The sequence below is a fragment of the Pseudopodoces humilis genome, chromosome 15, assembly GCF_049639895.1.
Source record: "Pseudopodoces humilis isolate 2021_Gansu_Grassland_sample_001 chromosome 15, ASM4963989v1, whole genome shotgun sequence".
Lineage (NCBI taxonomy): Eukaryota > Metazoa > Chordata > Aves > Passeriformes > Paridae > Pseudopodoces > Pseudopodoces humilis.
Window position 1 is genome coordinate 9,689,284 of NC_142214.1, and position 20,968 is coordinate 9,710,251.

General features: G+C 51.7%; 3 protein-coding genes across 3 annotated transcripts; 1 reads left to right on the forward strand and 2 right to left on the reverse strand.

Moving 5' to 3' along the window:
• Positions 1-2,453: 2,453 nt before the first annotated feature.
• Positions 2,454-4,115, reverse strand: LOC102106312 (inositol 1,4,5-trisphosphate receptor-interacting protein-like 1). The gene is made up of 2 exons (XM_088062753.1): positions 3,801-4,115; positions 2,454-3,704 (listed from the first exon to the last, which is right to left on the reverse strand). Exons 1-2 carry the CDS (start codon positions 4,113-4,115, stop codon positions 2,454-2,456), a joined length of 1,566 nt encoding a protein of 521 aa, XP_087918879.1.
• A 5,195-nt stretch (positions 4,116-9,310) lies between these two features.
• LOC148183068 (inositol 1,4,5-trisphosphate receptor-interacting protein-like 1) lies at positions 9,311-10,972 on the reverse strand. The gene is made up of 2 exons (XM_088062754.1): positions 10,658-10,972; positions 9,311-10,561 (listed from the first exon to the last, which is right to left on the reverse strand). Exons 1-2 carry the CDS (start codon positions 10,970-10,972, stop codon positions 9,311-9,313), a joined length of 1,566 nt encoding a protein of 521 aa, XP_087918880.1.
• Positions 10,973-18,951: 7,979 nt separating this feature from the next.
• LOC148183069 (inositol 1,4,5-trisphosphate receptor-interacting protein-like 1) lies at positions 18,952-20,613 on the forward strand. Its single transcript, XM_088062755.1, has 2 exons — positions 18,952-19,266; positions 19,363-20,613. Exons 1-2 carry the CDS (start codon positions 18,952-18,954, stop codon positions 20,611-20,613), a joined length of 1,566 nt encoding a protein of 521 aa, XP_087918881.1.
• Positions 20,614-20,968: the final 355 nt, after the last annotated feature.

The following is a 20,968-nucleotide window of genomic DNA, read 5'->3' on the forward strand; positions in this document are numbered from 1 at the left end:
CTTGACTTTAGCTGATCACTTCACTTTGAAAGGACCTTTAAAATAAATGCAGTGAATAAGCACCAGTATTAAGCGCCGTACTTGTTTGTTATGAAGACCGTTGTTTTAAATCAGAATTTCAATGATCAGACATGCAACAAAGTAGGATCATTGTAAATTTTAACCCAGCGTTCATTTATTGCAGGGTACAGCCATAAAATTTCCAGAGGTTATTAGATGTTTTTATTTGTAGGTTCTTAATTATTGATTTAAAAGCTGTTAGTCAGAAGACTTGGTAACATAAAGTTCTTGTTTGATTTTTTTACAGTGAGGAAAGCTGGTCAGGACTCTGAGTTTCTACACACTGATAATATGCATAATATTATGTGCAGCCTTTTAATAACACAGCAAAAGAATATGCAAATATACCAATTTCAATTACAGAGTTGAAATCTGTTTCAACTATTCTTGTGAGATAAGAGGAGATAAACGATATATACTCATTTACATCAAAAACCTATTGGCAGTCACCTTTTAAGAATAATTCTGGTGCTTCTTTTTCCTAAAGTACAAGCTGGAATACCTATTTTCTCGTAGAAGCAAGATATTCAAGAGAAAATTGTCATGAATAAAATCTCTCAAGAAATCCAACCCAGTTAAAATACTGTAAGTGTTTGATTGTGTACAGTTAATGTTTTTGTCCCATTTGTAAACCTTGTATGTTGTACCACTTGTTTACCCCGATAGTTGTTAGTAATGTTAATTACCTAACTTATGTTGAAGTGTGTTAAGAGTTCTCTTATAAGATGTACCTCTACCCGCTTTTCCTTACTTCCCTGTTCCTATTTAACAACCCTGTTCCATACACTCCTACCTCCCTTCCCCCCATTGGGAACCACTGCTGCTGCTCCCAGGGGGCTATGTGCCCAGAGGCACATGCAAACTAAGGCGTCCCAGACACCAAAACAACGAGCCAGCAAGGAAATCAAAGGACAAAGAGACATATCCTAGCAAGCTGTGATGGAAGACCATCTTCCTGCATCACCTGAGCCTGCTTAGGAGTGGTCACCATGGCCTAAAGAGGACTGGAAAAGAGTGACCTCTTTGGACAACAAGCCAGAACAAGAGGCCTCCTTGCTACTCTTGTGGGGATGAAAGCCCCATCTCTGCAGTGTGTGCTGCAAACCTGAATTGTGCCTTATCCTAGGAGCTGCCACTGTGGGAGCAGCAGTGGTGTGAGAGGCCCCTCGGACCCCACTGCAAGGCAGAGTCCAAATAAAGGTACAAAACAGTAGTCCGTTTCATGAAAAATTTATTTCACTATAGGTCTGGCTGAGATCAAGAAAGTCTTGCACGATGCAGATTCTGCAATGTTGCATTTTATTGGAACGAGAGCAAAGCAGTTTCCAGCTTGCCAATCATAAACACGCTAACTGTAGAGCATTAATATGGGTCACAGCTGATAGCCACACTAGATAGGGATTTCCTTGTATATCAAAATATTATCCTAAGTGTTATATATATACATATAAATACGTTATATATGCTATAAATATATCTATTCTATGAAAGTCATTCTAGACAAAAAAATGCACTATAAAAGCATTAATGTGCATCACAATAGATAGTGACTCTAAGTATGTCCTCTATTGTAATTATTTAAACAAAATTACATATTCAACTCTTTAGAACAATATTTTTGCATGACACAATAATTACATATTTCATATTTTTTATATTATTTATATTAGTCTATTGTTTTCTTGTGTTGCATTTTACTATGATATATATGATACGTTATAAACATGAAAGTATAAGATATATTTACACAAAATACATATATCTAGCTATGAAATAAAGGTCTAGATTCTTATATACACAAAATCTCAGGTCAGCTCCAACACAGTTGGTCCAAAGCTGACCTAAAGGCGTCCCTTCCGGAAACAAGGAGAGACGCCGTCCGTTGACTGATCCCGGGCAAGCAGCGCTGACGTTTCCTCTTGGTCTTTTTTGGCCTGTTTCTTTTTCCTTTGTCTGACCCACATTCCCTCTTCTTTCACACTCCAATTTTTGACCCTTCTCAAAGGCTGGGAACAACTGCATGTTGCAGGAGGGATTTGGTGACTTTGGTGCTGCACATGAGGCATGTTCTCTCTTCACGTGCGCTCTTTGGAGTGGGGAACTTCAAGACAGGTTTTATGCAGATCTGTGTGTCTTTTTCCAGAAAATTAAAGGATTCGAGGAGGTAGGATAAGCCCTGCTGTGGCCCTCCACCTGCTGAGGCAGCAGGAGAGGCCGTGGGACTTTTGCCAGAGCCTTTGCGTGCATCCTCTTCTCCTTAAAGGACCAAATTTGTAGGATGAGATGGCTCTTCGCTGCCAGCTGCGAGCAGCACAAGGCCAGCTCTGAGCAGCACAAGGCCAGCTCTGTGCTCATACCCATGACTCCTCCCATTCATTCATTCATTCATTCATTCAATGTTCATCGAGAACGATGCTCTCGAACCACGTTTGCAGAACCTGGAACTCATGCATGGCCTGGCTGTGCACGTCCGAGTCCTGCGCCAGGCGATGGAAGAGATTGTACCTCGTAGCCTCTTGAACGTCTGGGGGTAAATTGATGTAGCGAGGAATCCTCTGGTTACCCACCATGAAGTGGTTGAGACGTTTTGTTCTCACACATAAAGACAGGCTATCTCTGATATCCAGCAGTCGGTCCAGGAAATGTCTCCTGCGCCACGATGACACGGGTATGGCATTGAGCAGGTGCATGAAAATGGTCTTCATGGCGTAGGTGGAAAAGCAGAAGCCCAGCAGAAGACGGGCAAAGAACTGCATGCATTTGAGGTGCAAACTGTCGGGGGGGGCCTGCCTGGCAATGTGCTGGAAGAACTGGGTCTCTGCCACAGCATAAGTCTCAGGCCAGGTTGTGCTTGGGGTGTGGGCCTCTCTAGGCTGGCTGCTCACAAAGATGTCCGAGTCTCCTCTCCGCACCCCAAACAACATCTCAATCCTGAAGCTCTCTTCTCCGTTGGTCACCTTGAATCGGCAGGAACGTCTGGAGGGCAGCAGCATTAAATGCCAACTGTGTGACTGCGGCAAAGCTGGCCAGATTGCTCTCACCAGTTGGTGGAACCAGCAGGCAGTTTTCTGCACGTCGAGGTAGGAGCCGGTGCACAGGGTGTCCAGGAGGCTGGGATCCTGATTCCTCCTCAGCTCCTCCTCGGGGTGGTGCAGGAAGCACAGCATGTTCTCGCCCTGCTGCTCCCTCGTGCAGGTGCACTCCAGCTGCACGTGGACGCGGAACTTCCTCACCTGCCTCTGCCGTGCAGTGTCCAGCTCCAGGTGGAAGCTGTGGCCTCGGGGAGGAGTCATGGGTATGAGCACGCGGTACACAACATCCTGCTCACGGGGACTCCAACCTTCAAAGGCACTGCCCACCCCGATGGCTCGTTGCAGGACTGGGTAGAAACTGGTTGACAAGACATGACCAAACCAAATGGTATAATTGTCCATCAGGACAGTTGTCCACTCACAGCCTCTCTGCAGGTCCTGTACAGGCCACTGGATGCGCTCCATCACAGTTTCCCCAATGATATCCTCAATATCATCCTCTTCTTCTTGGACTACATTTGCAACGTCGTCATTGTTTTCCGCATTTGCAGCCTCGTTGACAACTTCATTTCCATCATTATCTGCCTCATTTGCAGCAGCATTGCCCACTTCCTGTACATTGCCATCATCATTGTTGTCTTCCTCCCGATTCGCATTGTCTTCTTCATTTCCAACAGCTTCTTCTCCATTTGCATCCCCATTTCTCGCTTCCTCTTCATTTGCACCGTTATCTCCTTCGTCATTCTCCTCCCTCCTCAGGCTCCTTTTCCACTCCATAAAGCATAAGACCAAGGCAAGGGCCAGGAGCACAGCAACAGTTACGAGCTGCAAGTACTGTTCCTCTGCACTCTGCTCCAGGATGAGCTGCTCCACCTCCTGCTCCAGCAGAAGCCTCTCCCGTTCCAGCTGCTTTGCACGCAGTTCCATCTGCAGACGCGTTTCCTCATCCCAGTCATCACCCACGGGCTGCGGGTAATGGACTACGCTTTGCCAGAGCAAGAACCAGAAAACCCAGGAATCCATGGTCTGCAGGAGGACGGAAAGAAGGCCTTGAGTGGGGCTGTGAGGGAGGCAGCTAACAGTAGCAGGGACGGGAATACTCAGGGATCTGAGGGTGGGAAGGACAGGGCCCCAGACAGCTGGCAGGCAGCAAGGCCTGACCCGCTGCCTCAGCAGCAGCAGCGGCGGCAGCAGCAGCAGCGTGGCCTGTCCAAGGCTCTCCCACAAGGGGCTGTCCCTGTATGCAGGGCGAGAACCTAGCTCCAGGTGCAGCGTTTCCACCCTGGCCCTTGTCCCCAGCCTAGCCTCCCCACCACGTGTGCACTCACCGCTTGCCCAAGCAATGAAGGCCAGCGTTACCTGCTGGGGCCTTTAATAGCTGCCCCCACTGTGACATGTCCCCCGTGATGTCACAGGTGTCCCAGCACATCACAACCCAGCCAGCCCCACCCTTTGTCCCCGCCCTGGCTCAGCCACTCCGAGTGGCCCTGGTGTGCTGCTTATGGCTGCCTTTGAGTGAATCTTCTTCAAAAAGCTCCCACTGTTCTTTCTTTCGGATTTGTTTTCATCTGCCCTCCACCGGCAATCTCACAGACATCCATGTGTTGGAAGGCACCCTTGAGGATCATTGAGTCTGAGTTTTGACTCCTCACTGGTTGAGCTACACGTAAATCTCTGAGTCAGCGAGGTTGAACGGGTCCCTGAAGATCACACTGTCCAACTGCAACCTTAACACTGCCTAGTGCACCAATCAGCCAGGTCCCCAGATGCCACCTCCACATGCCTTTTAAACCTTTCTGAGGGTGCTGACTCAACCGTTTCTCTAGGCAGCAGCCTGTTCCCAAGCTAGATATCCTTTTTGTTGAAGGAATATTTCCTAGAGATCCAATCTAAACCTCCCGTGGTGCGACGTGAGGTCGTTTTCCGCTGGTCATATTGTTTGTTCCCTGGGCTAACCCTCGCATGACCCCCACTTAGCTACAACCTCCCTTCAGGGACCGTGTGCTTCGTGTCAGGTGCTTGGTCTGAGGTGAAGGCAGCTCCTCGCAGAGGAGAGAAAGGTGGTGCTTTTGCACTGCACTTCCCAAGATCCATCGGGACAAAAGAGGGTGTCGGTGGGGAGAAGAGTTTCAGGTTGCCCGGAAGCGTTTCCACCTGACGAGAACCTTAGTCCCAAATACATCAGCCGAGGGAATCCGTCCCCTTCCAAGCAGAAGGAAAAATGAGAATTTTCCTTGTAGAAAATGGGAAGGTTTGGAGTGAAAGTCAGTGCTGGAATGTCCCCGGATGTCCGTGTGCATTTTGCTAACCTGCAAGGCCAGACTATGAGGAGGGGATCCCAAGAAATGCCCTCTTGCTCGGGGGCCTTCCATGGCACGGCAGCACAAGTGAGAGCCCTTCCTTGGCCTTTCGCTTCAGCAAGGCCCCAGTTTGGGCCAAGCCTGAATTCCCCGTGGAAGCAGCTCACATTTCCCGTGCCCAGCATGAAGGATGCCAGAGGACAGACGGGCAGGCTCAGCGGTGTGCTAGTGCAGTCCAGCTTAGGCTCCGGCTTTCTGCCCTTGTATCTCCGGAGCCTTGGAGGGGAAGGCTGCGTGGCTTGCGGTGACTTTCGCCAGCGCTCCTGCTAACAGCACTGGGCACCCCAAGGCTCTTTGGTCTCAGCGCAGGCAAGAGCAGGAAGAAACCCTCACCTGGCTTTGTAGACCCCTGAGACAAGCAAAGACGAGGAGTGTGCGGAGAAGGGACCATCAGCACTGCACAGCAGCTTCTCTCCGCCATAAATCACAGAAAATTCAAACATTACTGGTTGGCTTTGGGCTTTGTGTTGTGTTTTATTTGGAGCTTTGTCCCTCAAAGGGAAACCTGCTGCATTTGCCTTATTGCACAGCTGCTTTGGGGCGGTCCACTCTCTGGGCTGCCTAGATGGAACTCACCAATGTGCCTTTGCCCCTCTCTCTCTCTCCTCTGTTACGATGTGACAGTTCAAGAGGTTGATGGGTAACTGCGTTTCCCTTTTCTCACCTTGTGCTCAGGAGCTGGGTGAGGTGCTGACACCCTCTCCTGCCCCAGCTTGACCCTAAAAGGTTTCTGCAGTAGGGTAAGGTGGCACGTTGCCAGTGGCTCAGCTGCCAGCACCGGTGCTAGCCAACGGGGAAGGCTCACCTGTATGGCTTGAGTCAGCTCACAGCTGCCAGCATCTGGACTGTGTCCTGCCCCACATTCGTCCTGCCATGCAGTCGGAGGGCACAAAAGCCCACCTCGAAACCGTGTCCCCAAGTGCCACATCCACACATTCCTCAAGTGCATCAAGCAGTGAGAATTGCACCGACTCCATGGGCAGCCTGTGCCAGTGCTTGACAACCCTTTCAGAGGGGAAATTTTTCCCTAAACCCAATCTCCGCTTCCCCTGGCAGAACTTGAGGCCATTTCCTCTTGTCCTGTCCCTGGTTTCCTGGGAGCAGAGCCTGAGCGGCACCAGCCCCACGCTCGTGTCCGGGAGGTGCAGAGAGCGAGAAGGTTCCTCTCTGATCCCGGCCGTGTCTGCAGCAATGTGTCCCCCTCTCGCTGTGCCCGGCCCTGCTGTCCCTGCTGCCCTGCTCGCAGGGCCCTGTGATAAATGTAACCTTGGATAAAAATTCGTGGAAGAATAAATAAGTATATAACTGTATTTGTAACAATGTAAAAATTATATAAAATATAGTGTGGCCTAAGGATTTCCCCCAAACCCAGCAGTAACTACCCATTCAGGTGGTAACGACCCTAGGCGACGTTCATCAGCCTGAAAGAAAGAGCAGGACACGGACAATCAGGCTAAACAATGAGAGGAGCCAGGCCGAGATGCCCATCGGCTCCACACCACACCTGGACACTTCACCCTGAGAGTCCAACCGAGGATACAATCAGGAAGCACTCAGAACCTTTCACATGCGAAAGGACTCTGCCCAGTCGTCTATTGATTCAGTTCCACGGTTCCAGGACATTCATTCAACCAACCATCTAAACTCTTTGTTGAACAGTAACTGCTCGGAGTTTTGGCCTCAGGACACAAAATCCCTATAAAAACCCCGGACAGTCTACCCTCCTTCGTGGATTTGGGTAAATCTGTACCTCTGGGTATAGACGTCCACCCAGCGCTGCGCTGATTTATTTTATTGTGGTTTTTTCTCTCGTTGTTTGTGATTAAAATTGTTTTATAATAAATCGCTTTTTGTATTAACCCTATTTTGCCATTGCATTTATAACAGCCCTGACCCCGGGCAGAGCCGTTCCCCGCACGGGCACAGACCATGGGGTGGTCCCTGCCGCGGCCTGGCCCGGCCCCAGAGCAGGGTCCCCTTGCGGGAGGCCCCGGGGCGGCCGCGTGTCTCCAGCCGCCTGTGGCCGGGCAGCTGCCTCGGCCGTGAGGGGTGCAGAGCTGTGGGAGCCCAGGGCTCTCCGCCGGCCGCTCCCCAGAGCTCCCCGCTGCAGCCGGCAGGGCCTCAGCGTCCGCCCGGTGCCCTCCCGCACGCATGGACTCGCCAGGTCCTGTTCGCTGCTCTCATGGTGCTGCTCGTGGCCCCAGGGCTCTCCAAGGGCTTCTCCAGGCGGCACCTTCCTGCAGCCTTTCAGTCCCTGCCCGAGGCGCAGCAGAGCCCTGCACAGGCGCTGTGTCCAAGGGCCTGCAGGGACAGCAGCAGGGCCAGTGGCTTCCCAGTGACACAGGGCAGGATTAGGCCGGAGATGTGCAAGAAATTCTGGCCTCTGAGGCTGGCGAGGCCCTGGCCCACGCTGCCTGCCCACAGAAGCTGCGGCTGCCTATCCCTGGCGGTGTTCCAGGCCAGCTTGGATGGGGCCTGGAGCAAGCTGGCCGAGCGGAAGGTGTCCCTGCCCACGGCAGCAGGGCTGGAAGGAGACAATTTTTAAGGACCCTCCCCTGACAAGCCATTCTGTGATTCTGTGATCAGAGGGGCTGGGGCCGGCTGGGCCTAATTTCTGATTAGAACCACCTCAGCACTGTAAGTTTGGTTGAGCCTAGGAGACCGTTGATGAGCCCAGATTCACGGCGTGTGACATTTACCAATACTATAGGTCTGGCTGAGATCAAGAAAGTCTTGCACGATGCAGATTCTGCAATGTTGCATTTTATTGGAACGAGAGCAAAGCAGTTTCCAGCTTGCCAATCATAAACACGCTAACTGTAGAGCATTAATATGGGTCACAGCTGATAGCCACACTAGATAGGGATTTCCTTGTATATCAAAATATTATCCTAAGTGTTATATATATACATATAAATACGTTATATATGCTATAAATATATCTATTCTATGAAAGTCATTCTAGACAAAAAAATGCACTATAAAAGCATTAATGTGCATCACAATAGATAGTGACTCTAAGTATGTCCTCTATTGTAATTATTTAAACAAAATTACATATTCAACTCTTTAGAACAATATTTTTGCATGACACAATAATTACATATTTCATATTTTTTATATTATTTATATTAGTCTATTGTTTTCTTGTGTTGCATTTTACTATGATATATATGATACGTTATAAACATGAAAGTATAAGATATATTTACACAAAATACATATATCTAGCTATGAAATAAAGGTCTAGATTCTTATATACACAAAATCTCAGGTCAGCTCCAACACAGTTGGTCCAAAGCTGACCTAAAGGCGTCCCTTCCGGAAACAAGGAGAGACGCCGTCCGTTGACTGATCCCGGGCAAGCAGCGCTGACGTTTCCTCTTGGTCTTTTTTGGCCTGTTTCTTTTTCCTTTGTCTGACCCACATTCCCTCTTCTTTCACACTCCAATTTTTGACCCTTCTCAAAGGCTGGGAACAACTGCATGTTGCAGGAGGGATTTGGTGACTTTGGTGCTGCACATGAGGCATGTTCTCTCTTCACGTGCGCTCTTTGGAGTGGGGAACTTCAAGACAGGTTTTATGCAGATCTGTGTGTCTTTTTCCAGAAAATTAAAGGATTCGAGGAGGTAGGATAAGCCCTGCTGTGGCCCTCCACCTGCTGAGACAGCAGGAGAGGCCGTGGGACTTTTGCCAGAGCCTTTGCGTGCATCCTCTTCTCCTTAAAGGACCAAATTTGTAGGATGAGATGGCTCTTCGCTGCCAGCTGCGAGCAGCACAAGGCCAGCTCTGAGCAGCACAAGGCCAGCTCTGTGCTCATACCCATGACTCCTCCCATTCATTCATTCATTCATTCATTCAATGTTCATCGAGAACGATGCTCTCGAACCACGTTTGCAGAACCTGGAACTCATGCATGGCCTGGCTGTGCACGTCCGAGTCCTGCGCCAGGCGATGGAAGAGATTGTACCTCGTAGCCTCTTGAACGTCTGGGGGTAAATTGATGTAGCGAGGAATCCTCTGGTTACCCACCATGAAGTGGTTGAGACGTTTTGTTCTCACACATAAAGACAGGCTATCTCTGATATCCAGCAGTCGGTCCAGGAAATGTCTCCTGCGCCACGATGACACGGGTATGGCATTGAGCAGGTGCATGAAAATGGTCTTCATGGCGTAGGTGGAAAAGCAGAAGCCCAGCAGAAGACGGGCAAAGAACTGCATGCATTTGAGGTGCAAACTGTCGGGGGGGGCCTGCCTGGCAATGTGCTGGAAGAACTGGGTCTCTGCCACAGCATAAGTCTCAGGCCAGGTTGTGCTTGGGGTGTGGGCCTCTCTAGGCTGGCTGCTCACAAAGATGTCCGAGTCTCCTCTCCGCACCCCAAACAACATCTCAATCCTGAAGCTCTCTTCTCCGTTGGTCACCTTGAATCGGCAGGAACGTCTGGAGGGCAGCAGCATTAAATGCCAACTGTGTGACTGCGGCAAAGCTGGCCAGATTGCTCTCACCAGTTGGTGGAACCAGCAGGCAGTTTTCTGCACGTCGAGGTAGGAGCCGGTGCACAGGGTGTCCAGGAGGCTGGGATCCTGATTCCTCCTCAGCTCCTCCTCGGGGTGGTGCAGGAAGCACAGCATGTTCTCGCCCTGCTGCTCCCTCGTGCAGGTGCACTCCAGCTGCACGCGGACGCGGAACTTCCTCACCTGCCTCTGCCGTGCAGTGTCCAGCTCCAGGTGGAAGCTGTGGCCTCGGGGAGGAGTCATGGGTATGAGCACGCGGTACACAACATCCTGCTCACGGGGACTCCAACCTTCAAAGGCGCTGCCCACCCCGATGGCTCGTTGCAGGACTGGGTAGAAACTGGTTGACAAGACATGACCAAACCAAATGGTATAATTGTCCATCAGGACAGTTGTCCACTCACAGCCTCTCTGCAGGTCCTGTACAGGCCACTGGATGCGCTCCATCACAGTTTCCCCAATGATATCCTCAATATCATCCTCTTCTTCTTGGACTACATTTGCAACGTCGTCATTGTTTTCCGCATTTGCAGCCTCGTTGACAACTTCATTTCCATCATTATCTGCCTCATTTGCAGCAGCATTGCCCACTTCCTGTACATTGCCATCATCATTGTTGTCTTCCTCCCGATTCGCATTGTCTTCTTCATTTCCAACAGCTTCTTCTCCATTTGCATCCCCATTTCTCGCTTCCTCTTCATTTGCACCGTTATCTCCTTCGTCATTCTCCTCCCTCCTCAGGCTCCTTTTCCACTCCATAAAGCATAAGACCAAGGCAAGGGCCAGGAGCACAGCAACAGTTACGAGCTGCAAGTACTGTTCCTCTGCACTCTGCTCCAGGATGAGCTGCTCCACCTCCTGCTCCAGCAGAAGCCTCTCCCGTTCCAGCTGCTTTGCACGCAGTTCCATCTGCAGACGCGTTTCCTCATCCCAGTCATCACCCACGGGCTGCGGGTAATGGACTACGCTTTGCCAGAGCAAGAACCAGAAAACCCAGGAATCCATGGTCTGCAGGAGGACGGAAAGAAGGCCTTGAGTGGGGCTGTGAGGGAGGCAGCTAACAGTAGCAGGGACGGGAATACTCAGGGATCTGAGGGTGGGAAGGACAGGGCCCCAGACAGCTGGCAGGCAGCAAGGCCTGACCCGCTGCCTCAGCAGCAGCAGCGGCGGCAGCAGCAGCAGCGTGGCCTGTCCAAGGCTCTCCCACAAGGGGCTGTCCCTGTATGCAGGGCGAGAACCTAGCTCCAGGTGCAGCGTTTCCACCCTGGCCCTTGTCCCCAGCCTAGCCTCCCCACCACGTGTGCACTCACCGCTTGCCCAAGCAATGAAGGCCAGCGTTACCTGCTGGGGCCTTTAATAGCTGCCCCCACTGTGACATGTCCCCCGTGATGTCACAGGTGTCCCAGCACATCACAACCCAGCCAGCCCCACCCTTTGTCCCCGCCCTGGCTCAGCCACTCCGAGTGGCCCTGGTGTGCTGCTTATGGCTGCCTTTGAGTGAATCTTCTTCAAAAAGCTCCCACTGTTCTTTCTTTCGGATTTGTTTTCATCTGCCCTCCACCGGCAATCTCACAGACATCCATGTGTTGGAAGGCACCCTTGAGGATCATTGAGTCTGAGTTTTGACTCCTCACTGGTTGAGCTACACGTAAATCTCTGAGTCAGCGAGGTTGAACGGGTCCCTGAAGATCACACTGTCCAACTGCAACCTTAACACTGCCTAGTGCACCAATCAGCCAGGTCCCCAGATGCCACCTCCACATGCCTTTTAAACCTTTCTGAGGGTGCTGACTCAACCGTTTCTCTAGGCAGCAGCCTGTTCCCAAGCTAGATATCCTTTTTGTTGAAGGAATATTTCCTAGAGATCCAATCTAAACCTCCCGTGGTGCGACGTGAGGTCGTTTTCCACTGGTCATATTGTTTGTTCCCTGGGCTAACCCTCGCATGACCCCCACTTAGCTACAACCTCCCTTCAGGGACCGTGTGCTTCGTGTCAGGTGCTTGGTCTGAGGTGAAGGCAGCTCCTCGCAGAGGAGAGAAAGGTGGTGCTTTTGCACTGCACTTCCCAAGATCCATCGGGACAAAAGAGGGTGTCGGTGGGGAGAAGAGTTTCAGGTTGCCCGGAAGCGTTTCCACCTGACGAGAACCTTAGTCCCAAATACATCAGCCGAGGGAATCCGTCCCCTTCCAAGCAGAAGGAAAAATGAGAATTTTCCTTGTAGAAAATGGGAAGGTTTGGAGTGAAAGTCAGTGCTGGAATGTCCCCGGATGTCCGTGTGCATTTTGCTAACCTGCAAGGCCAGACTATGAGGAGGGGATCCCAAGAAATGCCCTCTTGCTCGGGGGCCTTCCATGGCACGGCAGCACAAGTGAGAGCCCTTCCTTGGCCTTTCGCTTCAGCAAGGCCCCAGTTTGGGCCAAGCCTGAATTCCCCGTGGAAGCAGCTCACATTTCCCGTGCCCAGCATGAAGGATGCCAGAGGACAGACGGGCAGGCTCAGCGGTGTGCTAGTGCAGTCCAGCTTAGGCTCCGGCTTTCTGCCCTTGTATCTCTGGAGCCTTGGAGGGGAAGGCTGCGTGGCTTGCGGTGACTTTCGCCAGCGCTCCTGCTAACAGCACTGGGCACCCCAAGGCTCTTTGGTCTCAGCGCAGGCAAGAGCAGGAAGAAACCCTCACCTGGCTTTGTAGACCCCTGAGACAAGCAAAGACGAGGAGTGTGCGGAGAAGGGACCATCAGCACTGCACAGCAGCTTCTCTCCGCCATAAATCACAGAAAATTCAAACATTACTGGTTGGCTTTGGGCTTTGTGTTGTGTTTTATTTGGAGCTTTGTCCCTCAAAGGGAAACCTGCTGCATTTGCCTTATTGCACAGCTGCTTTGGGGCGGTCCACTCTCTGGGCTGCCTAGATGGAACTCACCAATGTGCCTTTGCCCCTCTCTCTCTCTCCTCTGTTACGATGTGACAGTTCAAGAGGTTGATGGGTAACTGCGTTTCCCTTTTCTCACCTTGTGCTCAGGAGCTGGGTGAGGTGCTGACACCCTCTCCTGCCCCAGCTTGACCCTAAAAGGTTTCTGCAGTAGGGTAAGGTGGCACGTTGCCAGTGGCTCAGCTGCCAGCACCGGTGCTAGCCAACGGGGAAGGCTCACCTGTATGGCTTGAGTCAGCTCACAGCTGCCAGCATCTGGACTGTGTCCTGCCCCACATTCGTCCTGCCATGCAGTCGGAGGGCACAAAAGCCCACCTCGAAACCGTGTCCCCAAGTGCCACATCCACACATTCCTCAAGTGCATCAAGCAGTGAGAATTGCACCGACTCCATGGGCAGCCTGTGCCAGTGCTTGACAACCCTTTCAGAGGGGAAATTTTTCCCTAAACCCAATCTCCGCTTCCCCTGGCAGAACTTGAGGCCATTTCCTCTTGTCCTGTCCCTGGTTTCCTGGGAGCAGAGCCTGAGCGGCACCAGCCCCACGCTCGTGTCCGGGAGGTGCAGAGAGCGAGAAGGTTCCTCTCTGATCCCGGCCGTGTCTGCAGCAATGTGTCCCCCTCTCGCTGTGCCCGGCCCTGCTGTCCCTGCTGCCCTGCTCGCAGGGCCCTGTGATAAATGTAACCTTGGATAAAAATTCGTGGAAGAATAAATAAGTATATAACTGTATTTGTAACAATGTAAAAATTATATAAAATATAGTGTGGCCTAAGGATTTCCCCCAAACCCAGCAGTAACTACCCATTCAGGTGGTAACGACCCTAGGCGACGTTCATCAGCCTGAAAGAAAGAGCAGGACACGGACAATCAGGCTAAACAATGAGAGGAGCCAGGCCGAGATGCCCATCGGCTCCACACCACACCTGGACACTTCACCCTGAGAGTCCAACCGAGGATACAATCAGGAAGCACTCAGAACCTTTCACATGCGAAAGGACTCTGCCCAGTCGTCTATTGATTCAGTTCCACGGTTCCAGGACATTCATTCAACCAACCATCTAAACTCTTTGTTGAACAGTAACTGCTCGGAGTTTTGGCCTCAGGACACAAAATCCCTATAAAAACCCCGGACAGTCTACCCTCCTTCGTGGATTTGGGTAAATCTGTACCTCTGGGTATAGACGTCCACCCAGCGCTGCGCTGATTTATTTTATTGTGGTTTTTTCTCTCGTTGTTTGTGATTAAAATTGTTTTATAATAAATCGCTTTTTGTATTAACCCTATTTTGCCATTGCATTTATAACAGCCCTGACCCCGGGCAGAGCCGTTCCCCGCACGGGCACAGACCATGGGGTGGTCCCTGCCGCGGCCTGGCCCGGCCCCAGAGCAGGGTCCCCTTGCGGGAGGCCCCGGGGCGGCCGCGTGTCTCCAGCCGCCTGTGGCCGGGCAGCTGCCTCGGCCGTGAGGGGTGCAGAGCTGTGGGAGCCCAGGGCTCTCCGCCGGCCGCTCCCCAGAGCTCCCCGCTGCAGCCGGCAGGGCCTCAGCGTCCGCCCGGTGCCCTCCCGCACGCATGGACTCGCCAGGTCCTGTTCGCTGCTCTCATGGTGCTGCTCGTGGCCCCAGGGCTCTCCAAGGGCTTCTCCAGGCGGCACCTTCCTGCAGCCTTTCAGTCCCTGCCCGAGGCGCAGCAGAGCCCTGCACAGGCGCTGTGTCCAAGGGCCTGCAGGGACAGCAGCAGGGCCAGTGGCTTCCCAGTGACACAGGGCAGGATTAGGCCGGAGATGTGCAAGAAATTCTGGCCTCTGAGGCTGGCGAGGCCCTGGCCCACGCTGCCTGCCCACAGAAGCTGCGGCTGCCTATCCCTGGCGGTGTTCCAGGCCAGCTTGGATGGGGCCTGGAGCAAGCTGGCCGAGCGGAAGGTGTCCCTGCCCACGGCAGCAGGGCTGGAAGGAGACAATTTTTAAGGACCCTCCCCTGACAAGCCATTCTGTGATTCTGTGATCAGAGGGGCTGGGGCCGGCTGGGCCTAATTTCTGATTAGAACCACCTCAGCACTGTAAGTTTGGTTGAGCCTAGGAGACCGTTGATGAGCCCAGATTCATGGCGTGTGACATTTACCAATACTATAGGTCTGGCTGAGATCAAGAAAGTCTTGCACGATGCAGATTCTGCAATGTTGCATTTTATTGGAACGAGAGCAAAGCAGTTTCCAGCTTGCCAATCATAAACACGCTAACTGTAGAGCATTAATATGGGTCACAGCTGATAGCCACACTAGATAGGGATTTCCTTGTATATCAAAATATTATCCTAAGTGTTATATATATACATATAAATACGTTATATATGCTATAAATATATCTATTCTATGAAAGTCATTCTAGACAAAAAAATGCACTATAAAAGCATTAATGTGCATCACAATAGATAGTGACTCTAAGTATGTCCTCTATTGTAATTATTTAAACAAAATTACATATTCAACTCTAGACCATTATTTCATAGCTAGATATATGTATTTTGTGTAAATATATCTTATACTTTCATGTTTATAACGTATCATATATATCATAGTAAAATGCAACACAAGAAAACAATAGACTAATATAAATAATATAAAAAATATGAAATATGTAATTATTGTGTCATGCAAAAATATTATTCTAAAGAGTTGAATATGTAATTTTGTTTAAATAATTACAATAGAGGACATACTTAGAGTCACTATCTATTGTGATGCAAGGGGACCCTGCTCTGGGGCCGGGTCAGGCCGCGGCAGGGACCACCCCATGGTCTGTGCCCGTGCGGGGAACGGCTCTGCCCGGGGTCAGGGCTGTTATAAATGCAATGGCAAAATAGGGTTAATACAAAAAGCGATTTATTATAAAACAATTTTAATCACAAACAACGAGAGAAAAAACCACAATAAAATAAATCAGCGCAGCGCTGGGTGGACGTCTATACCCAGAGGTACAGATTTACCCAAATCCACGAAGGAGGGTAGACTGTCCGGGGTTTTTATAGGGATTTTGTGTCCTGAGGCCAAAACTCCGAGCAGTTACTGTTCAACAAAGAGTTTAGATGGTTGGTTGAATGAATGTCCTGGAACCGTGGAACTGAATCAATAGACGACTGGGCAGAGTCCTTTCGCATGTGAAAGGTTCTGAGTGCTTCCTGATTGTATCCTCGGTTGGACTCTCAGGGTGAAGTGTCCAGGTGTGGTGTGGAGCCGATGGGCATCTCGGCCTGGCTCCTCTCATTGTTTAGCCTGATTGTCCGTGTCCTGCTCTTTCTTTCAGGCTGATGAACGTCGCCTAGGGTCGTTACCACCTGAATGGGTAGTTACTGCTGGGTTTGGGGGAAATCCTTAGGCCACACTATATTTTATATAATTTTTACATTGTTACAAATACAGTTATATACTTATTTATTCTTCCACGAATTTTTATCCAAGGTTACATTTATCACAGGGCCCTGCGAGCAGGGCAGCAGGGACAGCAGGGCCGGGCACAGCGAGAGGGGGACACATTGCTGCAGACACGGCCGGGATCAGAGAGGAACCTTCTCGCTCTCTGCACCTCCCGGACACGAGCGTGGGGCTGGTGCCGCTCAGGCTCTGCTCCCAGGAAACCAGGGACAGGACAAGAGGAAATGGCCTCAAGTTCTGCCAGGGGAAGCGGAGATTGGGTTTAGGGAAAAATTTCCCCTCTGAAAGGGTTGTCAAGCACTGGCACAGGCTGCCCATGGAGTCGGTGCAATTCTCACTGCTTGATGCACTTGAGGAATGTGTGGATGTGGCACTTGGGGACACGGTTTCGAGGTGGGCTTTTGTGCCCTCCGACTGCATGGCAGGACGAATGTGGGGCAGGACACAGTCCAGATGCTGGCAGCTGTGAGCTGACTCAAGCCATACAGGTGAGCCTTCCCCGTTGGCTAGCACCGGTGCTGGCAGCTGAGCCACTGGCAACGTGCCACCTTACCCTACTGCAGAAACCTTTTAGGGTCAAGCTGGGGCAGGAGAGGGTGTCAGCACCTCACCCAGCTCCTGAGCACAAGGTGAGAAAAGGGAAACGCAGTTACCCATCAACCTCTTGAACTGTCACATCGTAACAGAGGAGAGAGAGAGAGGGGCAAAGGCACATTGGTGAGTTCCATCTAGGCAGCCCAGAGAGTGGACCGCCCCAAAGCAGCTGTGCAATAAGGCAAATGCAGCAGGTTTCCCTTTGAGGGACAAAGCTCCAAATAAAACACAACACAAAGCCCAAAGCCAACCAGTAATGTTTGAATTTTCTGTGATTTATGGCGGAGAGAAGCTGCTGTGCAGTGCTGATGGTCCCTTCTCCGCACACTCCTCGTCTTTGCTTGTCTCAGGGGTCTACAAAGCCAGGTGAGGGTTTCTTCCTGCTCTTGCCTGCGCTGAGACCAAAGAGCCTTGGGGTGCCCAGTGCTGTTAGCAGGAGCGCTGGCGAAAGTCACCGCAAGCCACGCAGCCTTCCCCTCCAAGGCTCCGGAGATACAAGGGCAGAAAGCCGGAGCCTAAGCTGGACTGCACTAGCACACCGCTGAGCCTGCCCGTCTGTCCTCTGGCATCCTTCATGCTGGGCACGGGAAATGTGAGCTGCTTCCACGGGGAATTCAGGCTTGGCCCAAACTGGGGCCTTGCTGAAGCGAAAGGCCAAGGAAGGGCTCTCACTTGTGCTGCCGTGCCATGGAAGGCCCCCGAGCAAGAGGGCATTTCTTGGGATCCCCTCCTCATAGTCTGGCCTTGCAGGTTAGCAAAATGCACACGGACATCCGGGGACATTCCAGCACTGACTTTCACTCCAAACCTTCCCATTTTCTACAAGGAAAATTCTCATTTTTCCTTCTGCTTGGAAGGGGACGGATTCCCTCGGCTGATGTATTTGGGACTAAGGTTCTCGTCAGGTGGAAACGCTTCCGGGCAACCTGAAACTCTTCTCCCCACCGACACCCTCTTTTGTCCCGATGGATCTTGGGAAGTGCAGTGCAAAAGCACCACCTTTCTCTCCTCTGCGAGGAGCTGCCTTCACCTCAGACCAAGCACCTGACACGAAGCACACGGTCCCTGAAGGGAGGTTGTAGCTAAGTGGGGGTCATGCGAGGGTTAGCCCAGGGAACAAACAATATGACCAGCGGGAGGAAAACGACCTCACGTCGCACCACGGGAGGTTTAGATTGGATCTCTAGGAAATATTCCTTCAACAAAAAGGATATCTAGCTTGGGAACAGGCTGCTGCCTAGAGAAACGGTTGAGTCAGCACCCTCAGAAAGGTTTAAAAGGCATGTGGAGGTGGCATCTGGGGACCTGGCTGATTGGTGCACTAGGCAGTGTTAAGGTTGCAGTTGGACAGTGTGATCTTCAGGGACCCGTTCAACCTCGCTGACTCAGAGATTTACGTGTAGCTCAACCAGTGAGGAGTCAAAACTCAGACTCAATGATCCTCAAGGGTGCCTTCCAACACATGGATGTCTGTGAGATTGCCGGTGGAGGGCAGATGAAAACAAATCCGAAAGAAAGAACAGTGGGAGCTTTTTGAAGAAGATTCACTCAAAGGCAGCCATAAGCAGCACACCAGGGCCACTCGGAGTGGCTGAGCCAGGGCGGGGACAAAGGGTGGGGCTGGCTGGGTTGTGATGTGCTGGGACACCTGTGACATCACGGGGGACATGTCACAGTGGGGGCAGCTATTAAAGGCCCCAGCAGGTAACGCTGGCCTTCATTGCTTGGGCAAGCGGTGAGTGCACACGTGGTGGGGAGGCTAGGCTGGGGACAAGGGCCAGGGTGGAAACGCTGCACCTGGAGCTAGGTTCTCGCCCTGCATACAGGGACAGCCCCTTGTGGGAGAGCCTTGGACAGGCCACGCTGCTGCTGCTGCCGCCGCTGCTGCTGCTGAGGCAGCGGGTCAGGCCTTGCTGCCTGCCAGCTGTCTGGGGCCCTGTCCTTCCCACCCTCAGATCCCTGAGTATTCCCGTCCCTGCTACTGTTAGCTGCCTCCCTCACAGCCCCACTCAAGGCCTTCTTTCCGTCCTCCTGCAGACCATGGATTCCTGGGTTTTCTGGTTCTTGCTCTGGCAAAGCGTAGTCCATTACCCGCAGCCCGTGGGTGATGACTGGGATGAGGAAACGCGTCTGCAGATGGAACTGCGTGCAAAGCAGCTGGAACGGGAGAGGCTTCTGCTGGAGCAGGAGGTGGAGCAGCTCATCCTGGAGCAGAGTGCAGAGGAACAGTACTTGCAGCTCGTAACTGTTGCTGTGCTCCTGGCCCTTGCCTTGGTCTTATGCTTTATGGAGTGGAAAAGGAGCCTGAGGAGGGAGGAGAATGACGAAGGAGATAACGGTGCAAATGAAGAGGAAGCGAGAAATGGGGATGCAAATGGAGAAGAAGCTGTTGGAAATGAAGAAGACAATGCGAATCGGGAGGAAGACAACAATGATGATGGCAATGTACAGGAAGTGGGCAATGCTGCTGCAAATGAGGCAGATAATGATGGAAATGAAGTTGTCAACGAGGCTGCAAATGCGGAAAACAATGACGACGTTGCAAATGTAGTCCAAGAAGAAGAGGATGATATTGAGGATATCATTGGGGAAACTGTGATGGAGCGCATCCAGTGGCCTGTACAGGACCTGCAGAGAGGCTGTGAGTGGACAACTGTCCTGATGGACAATTATACCATTTGGTTTGGTCATGTCTTGTCAACCAGTTTCTACCCAGTCCTGCAACGAGCCATCGGGGTGGGCAGTGCCTTTGAAGGTTGGAGTCCCCGTGAGCAGGATGTTGTGTACCGCGTGCTCATACCCATGACTCCTCCCCGAGGCCACAGCTTCCACCTGGAGCTGGACACTGCACGGCAGAGGCAGGTGAGGAAGTTCCGCGTCCACGTGCAGCTGGAGTGCACCTGCACGAGGGAGCAGCAGGGCGAGAACATGCTGTGCTTCCTGCACCACCCCGAGGAGGAGCTGAGGAGGAATCAGGATCCCAGCCTCCTGGACACCCTGTGCACCGGCTCCTACCTCGACGTGCAGAAAACTGCCTGCTGGTTCCACCAACTGGTGAGAGCAATCTGGCCAGCTTTGCCGCAGTCACACAGTTGGCATTTAATGCTGCTGCCCTCCAGACGTTCCTGCCGATTCAAGGTGACCAACGGAGAAGAGAGCTTCAGGATTGAGATGTTGTTTGGGGTGCGGAGAGGAGACTCGGACATCTTTGTGAGCAGCCAGCCTAGAGAGGCCCACACCCCAAGCACAACCTGGCCTGAGACTTATGCTGTGGCAGAGACCCAGTTCTTCCAGCACATTGCCAGGCAGGCCCCCCCCGACAGTTTGCACCTCAAATGCATGCAGTTCTTTGCCCGTCTTCTGCTGGGCTTCTGCTTTTCCACCTACGCCATGAAGACCATTTTCATGCACCTGCTCAATGCCATACCCGTGTCATCGTGGCGCAGGAGACATTTCCTGGACCGACTGCTGGATATCAGAGATAGCCTGTCTTTATGTGTGAGAACAAAACGTCTCAACCACTTCATGGTGGGTAACCAGAGGATTCCTCGCTACATCAATTTACCCCCAGACGTTCAAGAGGCTACGAGGTACAATCTCTTCCATCGCCTGGCGCAGGACTCGGACGTGCACAGCCAGGCCATGCATGAGTTCCAGGTTCTGCAAACGTGGTTCGAGAGCATCGTTCTCGATGAACATTGAATGAATGAATGAATGAATGAATGGGAGGAGTCATGGGTATGAGCACAGAGCTGGCCTTGTGCTGCTCAGAGCTGGCCTTGTGCTGCTCGCAGCTGGCAGCGAAGAGCCATCTCATCCTACAAATTTGGTCCTTTAAGGAGAAGAGGATGCACGCAAAGGCTCTGGCAAAAGTCCCACGGCCTCTCCTGCTGCCTCAGCAGGTGGAGGGCCACAGCAGGGCTTATCCTACCTCCTCGAATCCTTTAATTTTCTGGAAAAAGACACACAGATCTGCATAAAACCTGTCTTGAAGTTCCCCACTCCAAAGAGCGCACGTGAAGAGAGAACATGCCTCATGTGCAGCACCAAAGTCACC

Coding starts and splice junctions, on each gene's coding strand:
- LOC102106312 (XM_088062753.1), bottom strand. CDS start 4,115: ATGGATTCCTGGGTTTTCTGGTTCTTGCTCTGGCAAAGCGTAGTCCAT. Junction 3,705..3,800: donor ACGGTGCAAATGAAGAGGAA/GCGAGAAATGGG, acceptor GGCAATGTACAG/GAAGTGGGCAATGCTGCTGC.
- LOC148183068 (XM_088062754.1), bottom strand. CDS start 10,972: ATGGATTCCTGGGTTTTCTGGTTCTTGCTCTGGCAAAGCGTAGTCCAT. Junction 10,562..10,657: donor ACGGTGCAAATGAAGAGGAA/GCGAGAAATGGG, acceptor GGCAATGTACAG/GAAGTGGGCAATGCTGCTGC.
- LOC148183069 (XM_088062755.1), top strand. CDS start 18,952: ATGGATTCCTGGGTTTTCTGGTTCTTGCTCTGGCAAAGCGTAGTCCAT. Junction 19,267..19,362: donor ACGGTGCAAATGAAGAGGAA/GCGAGAAATGGG, acceptor GGCAATGTACAG/GAAGTGGGCAATGCTGCTGC.